Raw genomic sequence first — 24,757 nt, 5'->3', positions numbered from 1 at the left:
GCCTTCAATTTAAAGAGAAATTATATAATCTCTAACCTTTAAAAAAAAAAAAACAATCTTAAATCTCTCCTAATTTTTCCTGACCCGACCTGCTAATGGGTTATCCTGCGTGTAAAACAATATGATACAAGAAAATAGGCCGTGCAAAGCAACCCATAGTTTATCATTTGTCTATCGATATACAATTGGATAACAATATTAAGAATTTTTTAACAAGTGTGTTGTTTAACATTTAAATTACTTTTATTAATTTGAACATGTTAAAAATTGTTTTAAAGCATTTTATTTATTTTAATTTTATTATTTTACTACTTCTAAAATGAGTTGGAAAAAGAGTCTCCAGGTCAAACTGGAGTTATGAAATTTTTGAAACACAAAAATTCAAAAAAAAGTCCTCATTAAGGAATTTCATTATTTTTGAAATGGAAAACGTAAAAAAAGTTTCAACTTAATCAAAAATGTGTCGATCAGAAAGTGGAATACCGAAAAATGCTTGTAACACTTTAAGTGGTAGAATATAAAAAATCTTCAATAAATATGAATAATACGCTGGTGATTTCTTTATTTTGCTTGAAAATGATTATTTCCAAAAAAAAAGAAATTGACTACACGTTTGATGTACATGCAGATCGAAAATTATTCGTTCATCATTATGAAATACATCTAACAATATTCAAAACACCAAAAAACAAGCTTTCCTTGACACACCTTCTTATAATATCGAAAATAATTGTGTCGGTCATGTACCTTTCTACAATTTAATTGATAAAACAACTTTATTATTTTTTAAACAATAAGTTCACTGACTCGATAAATTAAAAAAAAAAAAAAAAACAAAAAAAACTTAACAAAACCAGTCCATTCAGGAAACAGAGTCAAGAATTCCTCAAAATAAACAAATGAATTCCATTGACCCAAAAGTGCACTGACATGATTGATTTTAAACAATTTATAAAAAAAAAAAAAAAAAAAGTAAACAAAAATCAAGAAATAAAAAAAAATCAGCATACTTTAACACTGTTAAAATAAAAAAAAAAAAATTACAATATTTCAAGTGAACTTCACAGAATATCATCTGTTCAAAAATTGTGCAAATTAACTTTGTACATTGTAAAAAAATTCAGTCAATAAATAATAAAAAAAAAAAAAATATTTCAAGTTTAAAATTAAAGTAAACAATTTCGGTGAAAGAACGCATTTAAGGAAATAAATAAATGCAAAATGTTTTTTTTTTTATATATTGAAAGAGGTGAATGTCACGATCAGGATATAATGAACCAAAAAGATTGTATAATATTTTTTTTTTTTTAAATTTTGCAATAAAAAAATATAAAAAAAAAACTCCGATATGAGCGGGAGTTATAAACTCGTGCATTTCGCAATGAGTCACAAAAATGCGAAATGTGTGCTAAGTTCAAATGATGATCGCGTATAAACGAATAAATGAAACGCCCATCCGTTAATGATTAAATCGCATTGCCACCAACCAATACTATGCGTCTCGTCGAGTCGTCGTCGATCGTGGCAACGATACAATTTTTTTTTTTTTATTTTTTATTTTTATGATGCAAAATGTTAATGAACTTTGAATAAGCTGCGTTGTGTGGTAGTGCAGTGATTTTGGCCGATTATACACTGCACATTCATACAGACGAGAAAGGCGAATGGTATTTGTATTTTTTTTTTATTAAATTTATTTATTTTTATTTTACGTTACGTTAAGTAAGTTTTTGTAATTTTTTTTTTTTGTTTTTCGGAACTCGATTTTAATTGGATTTCTCAAATAAATCAGGTTCAAAAGTGTGATGATGATTGTTTTTTGGGATTTTCGAAAGAAATATACAAGGGTCAATTTGGTTTTATTTCCTATTTGATTCTTATCAAGATTATCAGGCAGTAAGTCAATAAATCAAAAAGAGAATTGAACTTGAAAAAGTTGGTTTGGTTTGGTGATAAAAATTTTAATTGGATATATTTTTTGATTATTGAGAACGAAGTATGACAAATTGCACAACTGGTTTAAAAGATATCATTGATATTATTTCGCACGTGGATGTTTAATTATGTTGAAATGGATTTTCAAAGGTTGACATTTTTTGAAATTATTATATTCAACGGAATAAAAAAGATTTTGCCATAAAAGAACTTTGAACTTCTAATAATAGAAATTATAAGCAGATGTTTTAAGGTCTAATACTTAAAGAAGATCCTGAAAAAGGGTTTCTAAGTTCTGTATAATGCACAAATTTAAAATGGACTTGATCCTTTATTCGGAACGCTTAAAATGTTTAAGTCTGTTGTTCGTATTACAACAAATAAGGTCTTTTTGGAGGAACTGCCTCTATTACACTGGTCGGCAAAAAACAAGAACGCTGTAAAGGTTGTGCTGAATTCAAAAGTGTTCACAGATTTATTCCATCACGTCTAGTTTTTGAGCTATACTCATCACTATTTTCGCTAAAAAGTCTCAAAAACTGATTTTGAATGAAATTCTTTTTGGTGTTTGGTCTAAAATATATATTTTTCAGTAATATTTTGCTTTTTTATCGAAATCAAAAGCCGAAAAATGGAATCAAATGTGCTTCAAAAAAGCATAAGTTAAATTAACCACCAAGATTTTGAGATATCATAAATTTCTATTTTAAATACTTATATTAAAAAAAAAAATTTGAAAAAAAAATTTTAAGACGATAAAATATGGCAAAAACAAAATTAACGGTGGTGTAATTCGACGCCAAAAGTACCAAAGAAACGCGTTTTTGACCTGTTAATATTCAAATATTTCGAAAACATGAACTGCCAGTGAAATTTGGTCTTCGGATTCGGAATCAGCTCTATTTTCGTTTCCGACCAGTGTTATTATAGCCGTTTGAGTTCAATCTAAAATCTTGATCCAATCATTGTTCAGAGTGTAGGTCACTAGACCCTCATTTCCAAGTATATTATATTGATATTAAAAATTTTTTAAGACTTTTGGTTGCACTTTTTCGATAAAAGTAAGTTGTCCTCTTTAATTTAAATCAATGGCTTTAATTTTCTTAGAAAAAGTATTCAGCTACTCAATTAGATTCGATTCGATTACTTATTTAGATTCTACTGATTGATTCTGCACATCAAATGAGTTGCCAAACATTAAGTTAACAAGTTTCTGTAATTAAATCGCTGAGTTACTTCGTTAAAATTAAACAATTGTCCTGTTAAAATAAACAGATGATGAGTAAAATCAAAAACTTGTTCTAATGAATTTGAAGAATTTGCTCGTTTAAATAACATGGAATCTCTTCAATTTTAACAGATTGTACCTAATAGTAAACTTAATAATACGTTTTAGCTGTAAAAGTAATGGAATTCTTCAGTTAAAGTGAATCTGACTAGTTGCCTACAGAATACTCTGGTGAGCAAATTACTCCGATAAAATTAATTGACAGCTGCGATTAAAGAGAAAATTTCTTATGAATATGAAAGTGCTAAGCAGAAAGATTAAGAAATGAATCCACAGAATTCATGGTTAAATCAAAAAGTTGTTCTGTTAAATTAACAAAGAACTCCAGTGTTATGGAACTTGAACTAAAGTAAAAGTGGCGAATTGCTTGGTAAAATTAATGAACTGGCTGAGTTGAATTGAAGAGATGCGCCGCCGGCCGGTACAATCAAAGGGTAACTTAGTAAAATCAACAGATATTTTCATTAATCTGACCAATTGCTTAGGTTTAATCAGCATTCTTCTCCGGTTAAGAAAATAAATTGTCTAATTCTAAAATAGAAAACTATCGCGACTGATGATGACTATGAGGTGAGTGATGACTTAGCCATGGAATAAAAAATCAGTGCAAAATAGATTTTTCGAGGTTACAACACCGGGTTAATATTGACTTCAAGATAATATTGTTCTGAAAAATTGAACGTTATACGTTTTATGGATGTTGAATTAGTGGTTACTCAACTCAATTTTCCATCTTAGTTACTCATGTTCCAGGAGTAAAACTGATTCGAAACATATGATCATGTATTAAATTGGGTTTAATCCCGAGAGTAGAATGCATTTTAACTAAAAAAAATTATAATTCATTTTAAAGCAATGTTTATCCAGTTTCATATAAATATGATTTCTTAAACCAAGGTTTGGGTGCTAGTCTAGTCTTGTGTGAAAAATTTTGTTTGTTTTTGTCTAGAACTAGTTAAGCTACTGATTCATTACTGACCTCGTTTTCTTTAAAAAAATATTTAATAATAAGAAAACCAGAAACCTTTCGCTTACGCAACCCTTTCCCAAAAAAAATACTTAAATTGCGCAGCATGTTCTTTATGATTTATGTATTGTTTTGTTATTTATTTGGATCTTTTTATTTTTCTTCCATTGTTCTATTCTTCTTTTGTATGAAAAAAAAAGAAAAAAAAAACCTTTCTACTCTTACTTAACTGTCTATTTAAATTTGTTTATTACCATCTTTAATTATGAAATCTTTTCTAAGAAGAAGAAAAAAAGTTACATAAAAAAAAGTTCTCAAGTTCAACACCAAAAAAGTTGTAAACAAATTTGAAGGTGAAAGAAAAACGAAAAGTTACTTTACCAAAAAAAAAAATCTAAACATTAAAAACGAAAACAACTTTGTCCCAAATAAACAAAATAATTATAATATTCTTTCTTATTCTTTTGTGGTTTCTTTTACTTTAATCTTTTAACCATCATCAACATCATCATCATTACTATTCTGGTTGTATTTTATAGATACACTCACTCACATACCATTAATCACATGACGAAAGTCACTTTTTCTTTGAAAAGTCTTTTATTTTTTTTTTTTTTGGTTTAACATTTTTTTCGTGGTTCTTTCATTTTCTAGAACAACTTCTTTTTTGGAATAATAAAAAAAACCAACTCCTACCGGTTAGCTAAAAAAAAAAACAAAAAATATACATAAACTCAGCTTACTTTTCCAAACTTACCCTCTTAGGGGCCTTAAAGCAGATTAAGCTTTGGGGCCCTTAATTTGCCAATGTCATGAGTTATCAAAAGTCACTTATTAACAGTTCGATTTAGCAGAAGTCACTAAATAACAGTATGCGTTACTAAGACCTCCTGTCAGATACAGCAGAAGTCACTTACTAACAGCCAAAATTAGTAAAAGTCACTAAATAAAAGTCCGAGTAAGCAGAAGTCACGCAATATCAGTCCGAATTATCAGAAGTTATTAAATTACAACATGCGTTACCTTAGAACCTCATGTCAGATATAGCAGAAGTCACTAAATAACATCCTAAATCAGGAGAGGTGATTAAATAACAGTCCGAGCTAGCAAAAAAACTCAAAATAACAGTCCAAGTTATCAGAAGTCACTAAATTACAGCATGCGTTACATTAGGACCTCTTTTCAGATATAGCAGAAGTCACTAACTAACATCCCGAGTGAGCAGAAATCATTAAAAAATATTATGCGTTACTAGGAACTCCTGTCAAATATGGTAGAAGTCACTAACTAACAGCCCGAGTCAGCAAAAATCGCTTAATGATAGCATGCGTTACTAGGAACTCCTGTTAGATATAGTAGAAGTCACTAACTAACAGCCCGAGTTAGCAGAAATCACTAAAAAATAGTATGCGTTACTAGGAACTCCTGTCAAATATGGTAGAAGTCACTAACTATCAGCCCAAGTCAGCAAAAATCGCTTAATGATAGCATGCGTTACTAGGAACTCCTGTTAGATAAAGTAGAAGTTACTAACTTACAGCCCGAGTGAGCAGAAATCACTAATTGATAGTATGCATTACAAGTTACTCCTGTCAGATGTAGTAAAAGTCACTTACTAACAGCCCAAGTTAGCAGAAATCACTAAAAAATAGTATGCGTTACTAGGAACTCCTGTCAAATATGGTAGAAGTCACTAACTATCAGCCCAAGTCAGCAAAAATCGTTTAATGATAGCATGCGTTACTAGGAACTCCTGTTAGATATAGTAGATGTTACTAACTTACAGCCCGAGTGAGCAGAAATCACTAATTGATAGTATGCATTACAAGTTACTCCTGTCAGATGTAGTAAAAGTCACTTACTAACAGCCCAAGTTAGCAGAAATCACTAAAAAATAGTATGCGTTACTAGGAACTCCTGTCAAATATGGTAGAAGTCACTAACTATCAGCCCAAGTCAGCAAAAATCGCTTAATGATAGCATGCGTTACTAGGAACTCCTGTTAGATATAGTAGAAGTTACTAACTTACAGCCCGAGTGAGCAGAAATCACTAATTGATAGTATGCGTTACAAGTTACTCCTGTCAGATGTAGTAAAAGTCACTTACTAACAGCCCAAGTTAGCAGAAATCACTAAAAAATAGTATGCGTTACTAGGAACTCCTGTCAGATATAGTAGAAGTCACTAACTATCAGCCCAAGTCAGCAAAAATCGTTTAATGATAGCATGCGTTACTAGGAACTCCTGTTAGATATAGTAGATGTTACTAACTTACAGCCCGAGTGAGCAGAAATCACTAATTGATAGTATGCATTACAAGTTACTCCTGTCAGATGTAGTAAAAGTCACTTACTAACAGCCCAAGTTAGCAGAAATCACTAAAAAATAGTATGCGTTACTAGGAACTCCTGTCAAATATGGTAGAAGTCACTAACTATCAGCCCAAGTCAGCAAAAATCGCTTAATGATAGCATGCGTTACTAGGAACTCCTGTTAGATATAGTAGAAGTTACTAACTTACAGCCCGAGTGAGCAGAAATCACTAATTGATAGTATGCGTTACAAGTTACTCCTGTCAGATGTAGTAAAAGTCACTTACTAACAGCCCAAGTTAGCAGAAATCACTAAAAAATAGTATGCGTTACTAGGAACTCCTGTCAAATATAGTAGAAGTCACTAGCTAACAGCCCTATTCAACAGAAATCACTAAATGATAGTATGCGTTACTAGGAACTCCTGTAATAGAAGTCACTTACTAACATCCCGAAGTTGTAGAAGTCTGTAAATTATATCCTTATAAAAAAAAATTCACTACATGACAGCCAGAAATATAGCAGAAAATATTTGCAAACTTAAATTTCAAGTCAAAACATGGTGTGAATTATATTATGGCAGAAAAATTACATTTACATTTTGGTCTGAAAATATGTGAAAAATTCTTAATCCCTAAATAGTCCCTGTCAAAAAAATTAGAACAATCCAGTCCTGTATAAATTCTGTCAAAAAAAATTAATTCGGGAAGTAGTGCGTCCGTCCATCAAAAACCGGGACCACAATTTATTCTTGCTTACCAACAAGTTACCAAACAAAAGATACTCAAAATTTTATATTTGACGATCCGTTTCTTAATTTTATGAATTTTTTTGGTTCTTTTTTTTTTTGTCTCTTGTCTAAATCCCAGTAAGGAACATATAACATTTAAAAAAAGATAAAAAAAAAAAATCGAAATGGAATTTAAAACGTTCCACAGGTAAACAGGTTCTTCCTTCAAACGTTTCCATATGATTTTTTTTTTTTGTTCTTATGTTGTTCTAACATCGGGCTGCCGTATGTCGTCGTCATCATCGTTGTTCTTCTTCGTCTCTTCATCAATTTCAACACACATCACACACAAGTTCTTCTTCCAACACTCAACACTCTTTTCATTCGTCCGTCTTCGTCCACACCAAGGGTTTTCGAAAAAAAAAAACAAAAAAAACATAAAGAAATCCACCGAGAATTTAATGCCGGTTAATGGAGGTCATTCACTTTCGTACAAAACTCGATGTTCTTCTCTTCAATGATTGTAGATTTTTTGTACAAGAGTATTAGTGTTAAACACACAGATACTTTGATTTTTTTTTCGATTTTTTTGTTTGTTCTTTCACACAGGTGACATCCGCGGGTGATTTTTGCGTGTTCTTTTGTATACATATTGGAATTTTTGTCTTCTAAGGCACGTCCGCGTATATAAGTTTTTTTTATTTTTTTTTATTTGAAAACCTTTGTTATAAGTTCTTTTGCCGAAAGAGGAAAAGAATTGATCGTCGTCTACCAGGAGGGATCAGTAGATAAATTTAGGCGCTAATAATATATAATGAAAGGTCAGAGGAAGAGAGGCTTTGACAAAGTTTTTGAATAAATTGAAATATGAGTCCTTTATAACGCACAGACCGACCTAAGACCCATACATAGAAAACTTCACGCAAAACTTTTCGTATCGTGTTTTTGAGTTCTCTTCCGTCATTGTCAGGGTTTATTTTAGCTATATCAACGTGGAAGTGATGACGCAAGGAATGTTTCCTGTAATGTTTGTCTTCAGTCATAGGTATAGTCTTTCTTCCGGATTCTTTTAGAGACAGGTATTAGGATTTTGTGTGATTGTTAGTAACGCGGATGATGTCATTGGGTAAGAAAATGGATTTTGAAAATTTCAGTAGGTATTTAAAAAACTGTCATTGAGATATTAAAAAGTCAGCAAATTGAAGAGATCATGACTTGATATAACATTTGCGGTGATGTTTTCAATGATATTTCTTTATTTTATGGCTGCGTTACTTTTTTACAATTTTCAGTTTTTTTTTTTGTATGAATTCGTATTAATAAACTCTCTATAATGGCAATTTCAAACTTAAGTAACAACGTTAGTCTGCCATAAAGTTAAATTGCATCAACATATATTTCAATTAAATATTCTTAATGGTTGATTTCATTGCGTTACTTAAAATAAACTTGCAAAATAGTAACAAATTGTTGGTTCATATACTATAGTTAGATGCTTGAATTTATGATGTTCAAGCTGGACGTAAGATGCTAAGAAATTTTTGAATTATCAGAAGCCCAAATAAAGAAAGAAATGCCACAAAAAACTGGTGACAACAAGTAACGCGGGGTTAATCTTGGAACCAGATTATTATCTTATATTAAAACAATTTCTACTTTCATTTTTTTAAATTTGATAACTTAAAAATAGATCTAAAACATCTACTTTTCCAATTTTTTCTTTATGGTAACGCAATAAGCCAGTAACGCAGTTGGAAATATATAAATATTTCATAAAAATGAACGTATGTAATTGAAATACAAATTGCAAAAAAGTTGTCACTGTCAAAACTGTTAGCATAAAAATTCTGTATAAAATTAATCATAATTAAAATTTCGTCTAAATGCGGTAACTCAGTGGTAACGCAATAAACACCTCTCACCTCTTCCAGTAACTTTGAAGCTATTTATTTGTCTAGCTTATTCCCCTAAACTTATGACTACAATTTATTAAAATAGTCAGAATAAGTCGAATTTAATTAAACTACAGTAACTTTATGTTTTATTTTTACATAATAACGCAGTTAATATTAATTTTATGTGAAATAAAATATTTATTAGGATTCATAACATTGAAAACTCATTAGGTACATTTGGCAGCAAGGATTAAGTACATTAAACGAGATATTATGCTTGAAGTTCCTCTTTTTTATTATGAGTCTGATGCTCTGGGACAAAAAAATTTTGCGTTACTAAGATAGACCACAATTTTACCATGATTTGCGAAGAATTCAAAATATAACTTAGATAGGTACCTATATTCTATTTTGTTTGAAATTTTAATCCTAAATTTCACGTGAAAATTTCATCTAAAAAAAATTACTTTTTACTGTAAATTTTTATTTTTTGTTGTAAATTTCGGTCAAAAAGATGTATTTGAACAAAGTTCCAGTGAAAAAATCGGTAGGAATTAGTTAATTTTTTAGATCGTTTATTTCCAAAGAAAGGATCATAAAGCTACAAATTTTTAATACAAAAATTTCACGTGAAAGAATTTTTAAATCTTTCATTTCCACTCCAACTAAGCTTTAAAGCCTAAACAAGTTACAATGCTTAAAAATTGACATTGAAAATCTTTCCCTCTTGTATATTTTGTTTACCTTCTAATTATCAACAAAATAACAATTTACCTATCAATTTCACAAATTCCCATGACATCGAATTGTACAGATAATCAAATAAGAAAGAGAGAGAAGACTAAATACCTGAAAAAAAAAAAATGAAAGTGATTGGATATCATAAAGTGGTTATCTTTGTGAAAACTGTTCCATCTGTAAATTTCATCATAGCCCATTCAACTATAAGGACAACTTTCATTGGCAACAACAGCAGTTTACTATGGTGGGTTAAAGAAAACATAGTTTGTCGTTGATCGTCCTCTTTCCCTTCACATTTCCCTTGCTTACAAAACATCAAAACCAAAATGCAAAAAAAAAAAATCACTTAAGTGCATTTTCAAATGCTTGCAAGTTTAAATTTTGTATAAGGCAATTAGCCAAAAAAAAAAAAAAATAAGTGACTTGCATTGGGAAAAACTTTCTTTTCGTGCTTTGCGAGTTTACTAGAGTCAGATGCTCTCTTCTTCGGGTCTTGGGTTTTAACGAGACATTCGCTAAGTGAAGGTTTTTGTTTCTTTTACTATGCACAATTTTTTTTTTTTTTTTTTTGTGGCATGCAACAACTGGTGTAAGCTGCACCCAGCCACCGCATCGCGGCGCGCTTGCAAAATATCCAACACAGGTGATTTGCGAGAGAGGTGATTGAACGATGCGGTGCGGTGTTCAGATCGCATCACATGAAGGTCAGTAAACTTTTCATTTGATATTGTTGTCAGTCCGTCTGTCGGTCGTCATCATCGTCAACACATGCCACCAACCAATCTACCACCACCAAGCACCTCTTTGCTCTTGGCACCAATGTCGTCCCACTGCATTACTTACAAATTTGTGAAGTGAGAGTTGTTATTTTCACCGAAAAATGTTTGCCAAGTTACGAAAAAATGTTTGTGCATTTGCATGCGATCTTGATCACTTCTTCCAATTTTGTTGTTGTTGTTGTTGTTTTTGTTTTGGTTTTTTGGTTCCTGTGTTAATAAGTTTGAAAGAAGATAAATATTTACGTTGCCATTGACCTTTTATGGTTTTTTTTTTAACTTGATACAGATAAAGGGTAAATAAAGAAAAAAAGGTGGGTATATGAATAATTTACGACAAATCGGAAAAGGATCAGGAGGTTAATAAAAATTCAAATTTTTTGAAGATCATCTTTTACATATCACATGCAGAGAAAGAATAATTGAGGAACGAAGTCATAAAGTTATTTTTAAGGAATTTTGTTTAATAGCTTTGAAAAGGCTAAAAATAAATTTGTTTGTTACACTGTTAATACAAAAATAACTTCATTGATTTAAGTTTAATAATAACGGAACTAGAGCTGTTTGAGGAATTTACACTTCACGATCTTTTCGACTTAATTCAAATAAAAGTCTTTAACCTTCTGACAGTTGACTTTTTTCGAAGTGTATTTCCGTTTAATTTTTTGAGCAAAAAGAGCTCGAAAACGGCGTTTTTGACGTGTTTTGCACATAATTAGGTGCTTCTAGACCTTTCTTAATAGTTTTTTAAAACCTTCTTAAACCTTAGTTTTAGATTAAGGTGTTTACAATTTTAAAAACACCTAATAATGAGAATTTCATAAACTAAAAACTGCGACTTTTTAAGGAACAAATCCTTTATTGAAGATGCGACTTTAAAAAATTAAAAGTCTTTATGTTGTTTGAGAACTTCGCAACTTACAGAGTTCAAAAATTCTTCATTGAAGATGCGACTTTAAAAGTCTTCATGTTGTATGAGAACTTCACGAAGTAAAAAGTACGACTTTTTGAGGTCGAAAACCTTTCTTTGAAGATGCGACTTTAAAAAACTAAAAGTCTTCATGTTGTATGAAAACTTCACGAAATAAAATGTGCGACTTTTTAAGGTCCAAATCCTTTATTGAAGATGCGACTAAAAGTCTTCATGTTGTATGAGAACTTCACAAAGTAAAAAGTACGACTTTTTAAGGTCCAAATCCTTCATTGAAGATGCGACTAAAAGTCTTCATGTTGTATGAGAACTTCACGAAGTAAAAAGTACGACTTTTTAAGGTCCAAATCCTTCATTGAAGATGCGACTAAAAGTCTTCATGTTGCATTAGAACTTCACGAATTAAAAACGAGTCGGAAAAAAATGTCAAAACCTGCAAAATTTGAGTTCTTTCTGTTTTCAGTCCACATTTTTTTAACAAATCGAAAAGTTTAGTTGAGCTATCTTAAGTCGTGTGTAGATTTGAGTCGGGTTGTCTCTAAATGAGTTGTCTTGAAATGAGTTGTCGTTAAACTAATAATTTTCTTAGGTTAATAAACTCAACGAAGAATTTTATTTCACTATTTTATCAGGTTTTATTCCTTTGCAAATTCCTAGTCTTTTAATTTATAAACTGCATAATTATTGTCAAGAGACATAAACACACCTAAATATCTCTCCATTTATAAAAAAATTTAAAATGCCTTTTTCAAAGTCATTTAACTTTCTTACCATATTCATTGATTCCCTTCAAAGACATTGCCCTCTTGAGATAAATATTTCAATTTTCTCAAAACCTCCAACAAACTCCAAACCAAACCAATAAACAATAACAAGAAGCAAAAAAGAAAAAAAAAAAAAAAAAGAAAAACACATTTTTCATTTTCAATTTCTCCAAAGTGAAACAAGTCAGTCGCCTTGCATTTGCCTCAACATTTTTCTATAGTCTCTATACCTACACGTATAAAAGTATAGATGCAATCGAGAAAGGGTTAAAGACCTCATATTTCGATGCACTACAGAGAGGAGCTCTAAACACCATACACACAATCGAAACAAGATTTCCACCATACAACTTTACGTGCATCAATGCTGCCATACCACAAGTGGAAAAGTGGAAAATTCCAAAACGCAAAAATAGAAGACATTATAAAATAAAAAAATGTATGTTTGTTCGTTTGGTTCATGATGATGATGGTTTGGCTTATAAGACTTATTTAGGGAGGGAAAAAAAGGGAGTTAAAACTTACATACATAGATTTTATATAGGTAAATAAATCGTGTATGGCAACAGGAGCACATAAAAATGGGAGTTTCTGTATGGTGGCATGCGAGCACATATAGATTCAGGAAAATAGAACACATCTTTATGAGCATGGAAACAACCTACTTTGTGCGGTTTTGTAGTTAGTTATCTATTCCTTTTACCCATTTTAATATCTGACACAAGAGGACAGGGTTGCCATGGATGCAATTCAATTGAAAAGTAAGAATTTTGAAACAAAATTCTTGGAAATGTCTTGGAAAATCTGTTATGAAAGTTTAAATTTCATGACGAGGTACATCTGAGGCAAGTTTTTTGTATGGAGTTTTTCTTGCTTGCTTTATTTAACTGTCAAAATAGATTTTTGCCTTACCCAACGAGCGAAGCAAGTTTTGACAGGTAAGTTTAAATACTTATAAATGCAATTTTATAAATCACTGGTAGCGCTAAAAAACGAGCAAGTTAATAAGCCAGTAATTTTACATTGTTCTGACATTTGAACTTGCATGCAAGTTGGTATTTAAATGACGATCCACCAAAGTCACAATTTAAAAGTACTTACGTGCATGCTAAGAACTTGCAACTGTGAAGAGGTCATATTACAATTATCGACCGCCATTTTTTATTTTGTAAATCTCATTTTGACATTTATATTTTGACAGATAAAATTGCCTGTCAATACAAAATGAAAGAAATTGCAGTTTTTCGAGAAGAATCCTCACACAACGGCAACCCTGCATAAGTATAAACCTGCATTGCCTTGACTTGCTTGAATTATATTTCAATGTCGTCAGTTTCATTATGATCCCTAACTAAATCGATTAATGATTTTACAAAGATGAAGATGCACGCATTTTGTCTCGTTTAAATGCACTTCATTCCCCAATTGTGTATGGATATACGAGTAATGTAACCTATACAATTATATTTTATCAGTTCACGCATCTAACTTCTATAAAAAAAAATGAGCTATCTATCCCCTTTTTAGTCTTGATGAATAGATGCAATTAAATCGATTTAATGGAATTCATCAACCAACTTGAAAATTAAGAAATTTATCTTAGCGGGCTAACAAAAGAAGAGTATGGTTCTCATTTAATTGATTGGAAGATAGATTTCGGGATAACAGATGTTTATTTTGTTTTTCGGATTTAAATCGACTTGGTGCATATACAAAATTTTGACTTAAAAAGATCCGAAAATAAGGATAAGGTGTAAGAATTCATCACTTCTTCTAGAATCATTGCTTTAGTTCGTAAATTGTGCGTACAAAAGTCGTCTCAAAGTGGATGTGGATCTTGATGATAACGCTTTTTTATTGTTAAAGCTTCAAAAAATCTTGTTGTGAAATTCCTTAAGAAATTTCCAATGTAATTTTTACATTTTCATGACAATGTTGGTAGAAATGACGGCCTTTAGAACACCTTCTTAGAGAAGCCCTATTAGCCCTGAATTCTAAAATTGATGTTATACGCCGTTATACACGATGTGGAACTCATTCATTTATCATTTTTTTTTTGAATCTGAGTTAAAACCGTACTCAAGTAGTAAAACGTTTCATTTACTAAAACTAAGGTCTATTACTAATTTTCCGTGGAATCAAAAATTATCATTATACGGAAGTTGAACACCCTCAATGTGGAACATAACTTGAAATGGGACTTATTCACACTTTATTTATAAAATGAATATGAATGCGTTCCACCAAAATATTTCTTGGTATTTTACTGCAACGAACTAAGTAATTAGGAAAAAATTAACGTTTTCTAATCAGATGTCTTTAAGCCATGTATTTTTTTTCTCGTGAAATGAAAGAATAAATGGGTTCCACAGTTAACACAAACGCAACGTATGTTACCATTTTTTGATTTTATAATAAGAAACAAATCACTGTTCCTTGGTAGTAAAATTTGAAAGTTGCCAACAAAAAAAAAAAAATCAACTTAATTAAAGCTGGGTCCACATTTGCTTGATCAACACGTTCAACATTCGTTCCTAATCGAAATACTGAATAGTTAAACTCTTTCAATTTATTTAACTGAAGCATATGTGCTATATCTAAGCCTAAACATAAATTTCGCAAGTTCCGAATGGTCTAACTATTCACTATGTCGATTTGGAACGTATGTTGAACGTGCTGATCAACCTAGTGTGGACAATGCTTTAAAAATACAATTTGCATAATGTAATGTTGAAATTTTATAGGAATATTTCATAATACATAATGCACTTTTGCACTTTTAAAAATAGTGGAAAATTTATTTCAAAGATCCGTTCCACATCTTGACTTGTTGTGAAGTATTTCATTTCGAAAAAAATGTCCAAACTAAGCAAAAAATTTAACAAAACATTCGATAAAAATGAAATTCTACTCGAACTTGCTTATTTAAAAATAAAAATCGCTGTAAAAAAAATACCAAGATTACTTTCCACAGTTTGTAGAAATTTTATCAAAACTTGAATCGATAGTGATACCGAAAATATTTCAAAATATTAGGTAATCTCACTACCTTGATTGAGGACATTCCTTTCTTGACAAACCCTTCTATCTTTTAACAAATCTGTTATGATAATGCGTTCCACAAGTTTTCACAGATCAATACAATCCATATTATGTAATTGTCATTTATACAAACAATTTTAAATGAAATAGAAGCAGTGGAATGTAAGTTATTATGTTATGGAACGTATTTTGAAAGTGTGGATTGTTGAACCGGCTCAACACTTCAACAGTTCAAAAGACATTTTCAATTTTTTTTTTTTTCATTTTTTATTTTTCGCTTTTCTGGGAACGCGTTCCAAAAAATGTAGATTTAACTTAAAAACCCAAAAACAATAATCGAAACAAATTTTCAAAGACTTCCATATGAGAAAATCACAGTTAAATATGCATATAAACATGACAAAATAAATAAACAAAATAAACTCCTTCATTCTATTCCCTTTTTGTATCTGAATTATCATATTGACATAAATAATATTTAAAAAATTCATAAGCTGACCAACAGATAGCTGTTCCCGGCATTGTATACAACACTCTTGCTGTCAAACCCTTCCAAAAACCATTCGGACCAGCAATTTTATAAATCTGTTTAATAGCATCCATCATTCCACCGGTATAGCCAATTTCTTGAGTATTCAACAAAGTCTTAACAACATCTAGCGGTGTTGTTACAGCAGCAGCAACAGCTCCAGCTGTTCCCCCAGCAACAACATGCACCAAAGGACTATACAATCTATCTGGATTCATTAAAACTTGAACATATTCATATGTTAAAAAATGTATCGCTTGAAATGGTACATTCATAAAAAGTTGTGTCGCAAAAGATCGATAAAATGCCATTAATCCTTCATCTTTATAAATTCCTTTCATACACGTAATAACTGATTTATATGGTGAATTATACATTTGTAATCGTTGTTTGATAACTTCAGTTGGATTTGATATGGCATCATGTAAAATTGTTGCAATTACAGCTGCTGTCATGTAATTGATTGTATTGTGTGTGGAAAGCTTCGATAAAGCTTCTTTAGACATTTCATAGGAGCTAAAGTAGAGCGCGTGGGCTGGAATTGTTCCAGCAATTACAACTGATACTCCACGAACAGGTCTGAGAAGGCCTTCAGACTTAATCATGTTCTTAAAGGTTCCATAGATGTTGGCACCCGAATGTTCTGGTGACAAACTTTGCATTCTTGTTCGAACTGAATCCAATGGATACATCAGGCCGAATTCGATTATGCCAGCAGCAGCACCGGAAAACATGTTGATGGCAAAACTTGAAGTTGGTAGTTTTTCATAGTTGTCATGGTTATGATTTTCCATTCTCACAAAATTAATATTTTTCTTCAGTTTTCAATGACAGATATTTTGATATTTTTATAAACCTTATAGAATTCTCAAAGTTTAATTGAGTGATACTATTTCTGACTTTGTAATTAGTTATAAAACCTAAGTTGGTTCTGCGGGTTGGATATCCAGTTGCTACTTAGAGTTCGATTCATCTCAACTCCGGACAACTCATCCCGCTTCTCATTTAACTTTAAGAATTCTTGTGGAAGGTATTTTAATGTGAGGTTGGAGTGTACTAAAATAAGTTGTCCTGACTTGAGTTCCCCTCTGTTCAGCTCATTTCTGTTCAGTTCAGATTGAAGTAGTTGAGGCTTTTATTTAGATACATCTCAACTCAGGACAACTCATCCCGGCTCCTTTTTTACTTCTAGAAGCTCCCTCTGATAAATTCAACTCGAAACCTTGAGTCTCTGAGTCGAGATGTTCCGAGTATGTCTTGTGGAAGGTATTTAAATGCAGGGTTGAGTTGTCTGGAATGAGTTGTCCTGAGTTGAGCTTACCTCAGTTCAGCTCATTTCTGTTCTACTCAGTTCAGCTTGAAGTAGTTGAGGATTATATTTCAATTTCAATCTCAACTCAGGACAACTCATCCTGGCTCTCATTTAACTTCTAGAAGCTCCCTCGGATAAATTCAACTTGAAACCTCGAGTCTCTGAGTCGAGATGTTCCGAGTAAGACTTGTGGAAGGTATTTAAATGATGGGTTGATCTGACTGTGTTGAGTTGTCCTGAGTTGAGTTCACCTCAGTTCAGCTCATTTCTGTTCTGTTCAGCTCTCAATGACCAGATTATTAACTCAAGGCCACCAAACTTTTCGCCTTGATTGTTTATTAATTTCTGTCAAATATATTTTAAGGCGAAAAACTCAACAAAAAGAAAATTATGAAATCCCGGATCAATAACTCAAAAACCCGATTTAATAGCCTACCTCAAAACAAGCTATGTGTATACATTTCTTTAAAATTTTAGAAATCCCATTCAATGTAAGTAGGCATAATATAAATCGCAAAAGCCAACAACCCCACACAACATTCCCCGAACAATCTGGAAAACTCCATCCAATCCGTGAACCAAACAACGTATGCACAATCGTCTCACAATTCTCTCTCTCTCCGGACCCTTATCCTATAACCCCTCAATCACTCTTTCCCCATTTTACAATTATCAAAAGTCACATGCTGCTGCTAGCTGCTAAACACTGTGCACCAACAAACGTCATCATTGCCATCATCCATGATCATTGTCGTCGTATAGTCGTCAAATAAAATTTATTTTTTTGCGCGGGGCAACACTTGACTTGTGTGTACAATTGTACATATATAAATTTTCTTTCATGGTTAGTTACCCCGCTCGGATGGCAATGAACCAGAGAACCATTGACCAGCTACAACATCGTAGAGAAGTGCAACAACTCCAGGTTTATGTTTAAATGGAGAGAGAGAGATGGTGCGGTACACACTTGATGGTCCTCCCAAGTAGCCTTGCAAGTGGTTCAAAAAAGGGGGTTGTTGAAAGAGAGGAGTTAAGCTAGTCGTCATCGTTGTGGACGATGAACGACGACGTTCACGTAGTTAACCATCATCATGGGAGAGAGTTGAAGACCAAACCAAAGAGTGCATTGATCCACTGCAGCTTTTCACCATTTTTCCAGCTGGCTATGCCCGTTTTGTCCTACGATTGAAAATCTCTAGAGAGTTGTGTGTGCAAATTCTATTATGTAGTTTTACTGCAGCAGTGCCCTCCACAGTTTTTTTTTCTTCTACCCATTCCCTGTTTATATGCCTAATGGGTAATCTGGCAATGCCACTTATACACACAGATGTTTTTCCTCTCTCTCTTTTTTTCTCTCTTTTCATTTTTTTTTTTTTTTTTTTTTTTTTTTTTGAAAAAAAAGTAAGTGCAATGAACGAGTCAATAGCCGAGAAGGCATTGCAATGCAATTTCTTCTTCTTCTTATTTACTCTCTCCGCCCCGAAGGAGACCGGAGTTTCGTTTGCTATTATTGTGTGTGGAGCTTTCTGTTTTTCTTTTCTCCCTTGAGGCAATTTTCAATTGTTTTTTTTTTTTTTTTTTGCAGTGTTTTGTTTTATTGCGTGTTTCCCTCGTCTTCGCGTTGTAATATCAACGCCAAATTGTTGTAATCGCTGTTCATTTCGAGTTGCACGATTTTTAAAAGTTAAGGTGAATTTTACAATGGAAGTGTTTTTTTTTTTAAGCTGTCAAATTGACAGTTTCGCTTGTTGATTTTCCGAGTTTACTCAAATATTTCTTAGAGATATTCGTTGTTTTGCTGAGTTTTTTCGTTTATTTGGCAGATACGCCTACTGATTTGGCGTATTTGTTGAAATTCTAGGTTCACCTGTTAATTCGCCGAACTCGTCCATTATTTCGGCAGACTATCCTCTTGATTCTCCAGCTTTGCCTGTTGATTTGCCATATTCGCCTGTTGATTTACCAGTTCACCTGTTGATTAAATAGGTTTGGCTGTTGATTTCACAGGTTTGCCTGTTGATTTACCAGATTCTCATTTTGATTCGCCACTTCGCCTGTTGATTTGCCATTTTCGCTTGTTGATTTCCAAGATTTGCCCGTTGATTTACCAGGTTCTCCTGTTGATTTGCCACTTTACCTGGTGATTTTCGATTTTCGCCTGTTGATTTTCTAGGTTCGCCTGTTGATTTACCAGTTTCACTATTGATTTTCCAGGTTTGCTCGTTGATTTTCCAGGTTCGCCTGTTAATTTCCCAGTTCGCCTGTTGGTTTTCCAGGTTCGCCTGTTGATTTACCAGTTCGCCTATTGATTAACCAGTTTCGCCTGTTGAATTACCAGTTCACCTGTTGATTTTCCAGGTTCGCCTGTTGATTTACCAGTTCGCCTGTTGATTGACCAATTCGCCGGTTGGTTTGCCAGGTTCGCCAATTGATTGCTAAATCAATTTGACAGGTTCGCTTCTTGGTTTTTCGGGCTCTCTTGTTGATTTGTTGAACTCGCCGTTGATTTTTCAGCTTGTCTGTTGATTTTCCAAGTTTATCAACTGACTTGTTGGGTTCGCCTGATAATTCGCCAAATCCAAACAGAAGACTATAGCTGAAATCGATGATGACATACATGAATTGTGAAATTCCCCTAACACAATTTTTTTATTCAAAGCAAAAGAGAAATGCCAATTGTTGATTGTAACTGCATGGTGTAATAATGTGTGTTGCCATTTGCTCATGTTGGATGTCATAGACCTACGATCGTCATCCATAACAACAACAACAACAACAATTATACAAAATGAAAACTAGTAAATTTGTATGATCATTGCATTTGCAATATCAAACACCAACCAAACAACAACAAGCAAGCATTCTTTTTTTTTTATTTCACCAAGATCAAACTCAATACACAGTCGCAGTCAGTTATAATGACTTGAGTGGCGGCCAGCGGGTGAGTTGACTGACACTGATCGTCCTCAACGTTTCGTTATAGTGTCGTTGGCTCTTTTGCCTTCGCGTAATATGGATGGTGATGGTAGTAATATCTAAGCTCTGTGAGAGAGCTAGAAGAGAAGATAGCACTATAGCGCTTCTATAGCACTCGTATAATGATGTGTTTGTGGGGTAAAACGATAATAATGAAGTGAAGGCGAAATAATACCACAAAATCACTGAATTGGACTCCCTCTCTCTTTCAGTAAAACATTTTTTCTAGAAGAGTCTTTTGGAGGTTGTGTTGCATTAGATTGTTGAGAGAGATGTTGGCGTTGGTCAGGTTTGTTTAGGTAGTTGTTTTTTTTTTTTTAGTTCTGTTTGTTGACAATTTTTGCACCGATTGATAAAGCGGGAGGTATAAAATGCAGATCAGTGGGAGGTAGGTATAATTCTTGCAGTATTTTTTCAATTTGCTTATCAAAATCTCTTATTCAACGATCGTGTAGTTCTGGGAGGTTGTTGTGTCTTTTGCAATGCAAAAAAAAACACGAGGGGCGAACAAACTCCACCATCTTTCACCAAGTCTCGAGTCGAGTCGACTGGTGTGAATGACATTTCATTTTCATTTATTTATGTGCATTTTGGTATGGAATCTTATTTTTCCTTCTCTTCTTCTTTTTTTTCTTTCTGCTCTTTTTATTGAAATATTTTAATCTTTTTTGTTCTTCTTCTGAGACTGCATTTTTTTATCTCGTCTCAGACTGTTGATTGTACTTTTCATTTTTTCCCTTTTTTTATACATTTTTCTGTAACACTCTGAATGTCATTTTTAAAGAAAGAGTCAGAAGAAAACGATTTTTGTATATGACTTACAAAAGTAACTCAGCTGAGACTGATGACAAAATGACCCTAGTTTATTTTTTTTTTTCGGTTTTTTTTTTATGTTGGTTTTCGGTACCCATAATGCAACCCACTCATTTTCTCAAATAATCTATTTCCATTCCCTTTTTCTGGGTTTTTCTGAGATAGTTTTTTTTTTTTTTATTTGGGTTGAATAAAAAATGTAAACACAAACAGACAAACAAAAAAATTGTAATCAGTTTTGTTAACGGGGTCAGTAAACTATTTTTTCTTGATTCAATGTTATCAAGTTGAACATGAAAATACCGAAAAAGTGACTCAGAAATGTTTTATGGGCTTCTTGTTGAAAAGAGGGGAAAAAAATATTCATGGAAGAATTTATATTGACTGATCAAAAATTAATGATGTAAACATACTCTTTTTTTGAACTTGAAATTGAAAAAAAAACAATCCTATTTTGAACTTGAAATTGAAAAAAAAAATATTTGCTTATTATCGTTTGATTCTATTTTGATCACAAAAAGTCTTATCAATTTTTTCCGTGGATAACTATAAATATTGATTAATATTTGATATTTTATGGAAAATTACGTTCCATTGTTCAAATCTCAACAAAATAAATTGGGTGGAACGAAATAATGCAAAAGTTCTGAAAATGAGGTTGAATTTTTCGGTTTGGAAAAGTTGTTTTTAACAATACATATATTAAAATGTATGACTTCTATGAGTATCTTCAAAACGTTAAAAGTTGTAGGAAGCAAGGTATAATTCTGTCTTACAGCAGACTACATCAAGGACTTTAAACATTAGTAAGTGCGGCCCATTGGTTTTCTTAAATTTTTTTTTTTCAAAAATATAAAAATGAAAGACCCGAAATCTTATTTTTGACCTGTCATCTTTTATTATTTAATTTTTAAAATTAAAGTTTTTTAAAAACTAATTCAGGATTTGAAAAGTGTTTTAAACCGTTTTATAAAATTTTTGACTCATATTATCGAAAATAAAATGTAGGACAGGATCGCACGTATTTACCTACTCTTTTAAGTCAAAGAACACAAATATTAACTAACCTTTAAAAATTCATCAATATCAGGAAAAAAATGTATGTTTAAAACGATATTTTTTAAATTTTATTAAAGAATTTTTTTTTGAAAATTTTAATTTGCAAATCATGTAGAATGATAAAAAATATCTATCTGTTAAGTTTAAATTAAATCCTTCCAACCTTCAACGAAATATAAGTAAATAACCAAAATTTTAGTTTTCCCCTAAAAATGGCAACGCCATATTTTCACTATCCGAATTTTTGGCCCTACTTGGCCAAATGTTAAAAATGCTTGGAATATCAAAGCCTTTGAAAACTGCACAGACGAAAATTTGATTTATCTACAAAATTAAAAAAAAAAATTTAAACAAATGATTGGTAGGTATGCTAATCGCACATACAAATACAGTTTCAATGAAATTCATAGGTCTGTTTTCAAAAAATTGATGTTTAAAAAAAAAAAATTAACATTTTTTTTAATTTCAAAAACAACTTTTTTTTGAAAATTTTTCTTAACTTCAACATAAGAGTTACTAAAACGGTTTTGGCTTCAAAGTTTTTATTGAAATAGGTTGTGCCGTTTATGAGAAAGCCAAACATCAAGAACCTTTATGGCAAATAACGTAAATAACGGCCCAAAATATATTTTTTCTTATATCAAAAGTACTACCTTCCCACCTAACATGTATATTTTTAAACCAAAATCGTTAGAGCTTTTTTGGAGGAAAACAATCATTTCCAGTTTGGTCATATGACAAGTACCGAGGTCTTAATTTTTCCCCATAGTACATAGAAGTTACGAAAAGTACATAGTAGTTACGAATAGAAGTCTGTGAAGCTACCCACTCTTGTTCTTGTTTATTTAAATACTAGTTTTTAGAAAATTATAGTCTTAGATCCATTTTAAGACCAGTCCACTATTTATCAAAAATGTGTCTTAAAAACATCTTTCAGTTTGTAAAAATTGTTTTAGTATTAACTTTTGTACTTATGAGTTCAATGTCTCTAAAGTTATTTTTAAGCTTTTTGAAGTGAAAACTTCTTTAGTATCGTAGTGATTTGAAACAAGATGAAACGAAAAAGCGATACGAAAAATCAATTGATCATAACTTTTTTGTTTTAATAGATAGATGAATGAAATTTATACAGTAGATAGGTAATTAAATAAATTAGGATTTTGCAAAATTTCAATTAATTTCATATTCAAAATTCTGAGATAACGGTGAAAAGATGTTCTTTTTCTAAACACCTTATATCTTTTGATCTAAAGCACATAACAAATTTATTTAACTTTAATATGCTGATAATATTACATTTCATTTAATATATCACACATAACGGTACGTACTCTACAAGTTATATAAATCTTTAATTGAAAAACTTGAAAAATACCTCAAAACACCTGTGAAGATTTGTTGCCGATGACCAGCCAGCAGTAGAGGAAGTACCGTAATCTCAGTTTGAAATTTTGACATTGTTGGCTTTAAAAAATTCTTCCTTTTTTTGTAGGCATGGTAGAAATATGATTGAAGCGTCATATAAAAAAAGTGAAATAATAATAATATAAAATTTATTATAGGTTGTCTTTTAAAAAATGGATTTAATGGTGCTAGAAGAGAAAAGAGATTGATTGTTTTGCTTTTTTTATGAAAACTAATTGGGTTAAAAAAATTCTAGCTCTTTTTGTAGATGTTGTATAGACATGGTCGATATAAATATTTTGAGCTGAAACAATAAGCTTTCAGATGGTATAAAATTTATTGTAGGTTGTCATATAAAAAAGTGATGGAATAAAAAAAGTTATATTTTTTCGATTTTTTTAAAATGATTTTTAAGGTTTCACTTCAACCACGTGTGAATTGCACACATGATTTTTTTTTTTTCTTAAATATTGTCCATGCTGAATATAATTTTTTAAGGATTTTCAACTCAACTAATCATAGCACAAGTCATCATATGACAGCCCATCAAATTATAATTAAACACAGGGAACATTTCGTCAAAAAAAATGTCCCTTTCCATATTTGTTTCAATTGAATTTTTCTGTAATTTTTCTTGTGATAAGTTGTCCTATGATGATAAGTGCCGTGATATGTTGGGTTAATCCTGTTTGAAGGAATTACCAATACATTGTAATTTTGAGCATAATTTTGTATCAACTCAAAAACGGATTGAAAAATACAAAAAAAATCGAGTTTATACAAAATAAAAATAAATACATAGTTTTAAGAACAAAAAAAAACAAGATGTCAAAATCGTTGTATTATTTTGGGGATTTTACATAATATTTGCGAAGCCACTGTATGATAAATTTTGTTTAATTTTATGACTTTTTCCTCTAAAGGGACAATTGAGTTGTTTTCATAATTTGCTTATTATGGTCAAACAGGACTCCTTTTCAAATGTTCATCTGTAAGTTCCTTTTAGTGACCACTTGAACAGAAGAAAAATAATTTCAAAAGAATGGTCAAAAAGGTAACTTAAACTTCTTATTTATGTATTTTGCTTCCAGAGGGCATTATATCGACTATAATGTGATGTCACTTAGCCTATAACCACCGACCAAATAAGACGTTTCCAATGATACCTCATTTGTGCAATTCTGAAAAGTACTTTAGAAGTTATGAGGGAACAAATTTACACTTTTTCCAATTTCCACACCCATTTTGTTGCAAAATTTATATTAAATTCTTATTTAAAGCT

The 24,757-nt window shown here is 31.6% G+C and overlaps 2 protein-coding genes across 4 annotated transcripts in view; one reads left to right on the top strand and one right to left on the bottom strand.

Moving 5' to 3' along the window:
• The window catches only part of LOC129919536 (ecdysone-induced protein 75B, isoforms C/D), a 218,956-nt gene that overhangs the window by 117,691 nt on the left and 76,508 nt on the right, over positions 1-24,757 (top strand). The window lies entirely within an intron of this gene.
• LOC129919537 (mitoferrin-like) lies at positions 15,803-16,797 on the bottom strand. The gene has a single exon (XM_056000454.1). It carries the CDS (start codon positions 16,703-16,705, stop codon positions 15,815-15,817), a length of 891 nt encoding a protein of 296 aa, XP_055856429.1. The 5' UTR covers positions 16,706-16,797; the 3' UTR covers positions 15,803-15,814.

Source organism: Episyrphus balteatus, chromosome 4, assembly GCF_945859705.1.
Source record: "Episyrphus balteatus chromosome 4, idEpiBalt1.1, whole genome shotgun sequence".
Taxonomy (NCBI): domain Eukaryota; kingdom Metazoa; phylum Arthropoda; class Insecta; order Diptera; family Syrphidae; genus Episyrphus; species Episyrphus balteatus.
Note: the sequence above shows the minus strand (reverse complement) of the source record. Positions and strands in the feature narration are given on the sequence as shown.

What these genes read in the sequence shown, in the direction of transcription:
- LOC129919537 (XM_056000454.1), bottom strand. Translation starts at nt 16,705, where the DNA reads ATGGAAAATCATAACCATGACAACTATGAAAAACTACCAACTTCAAGT.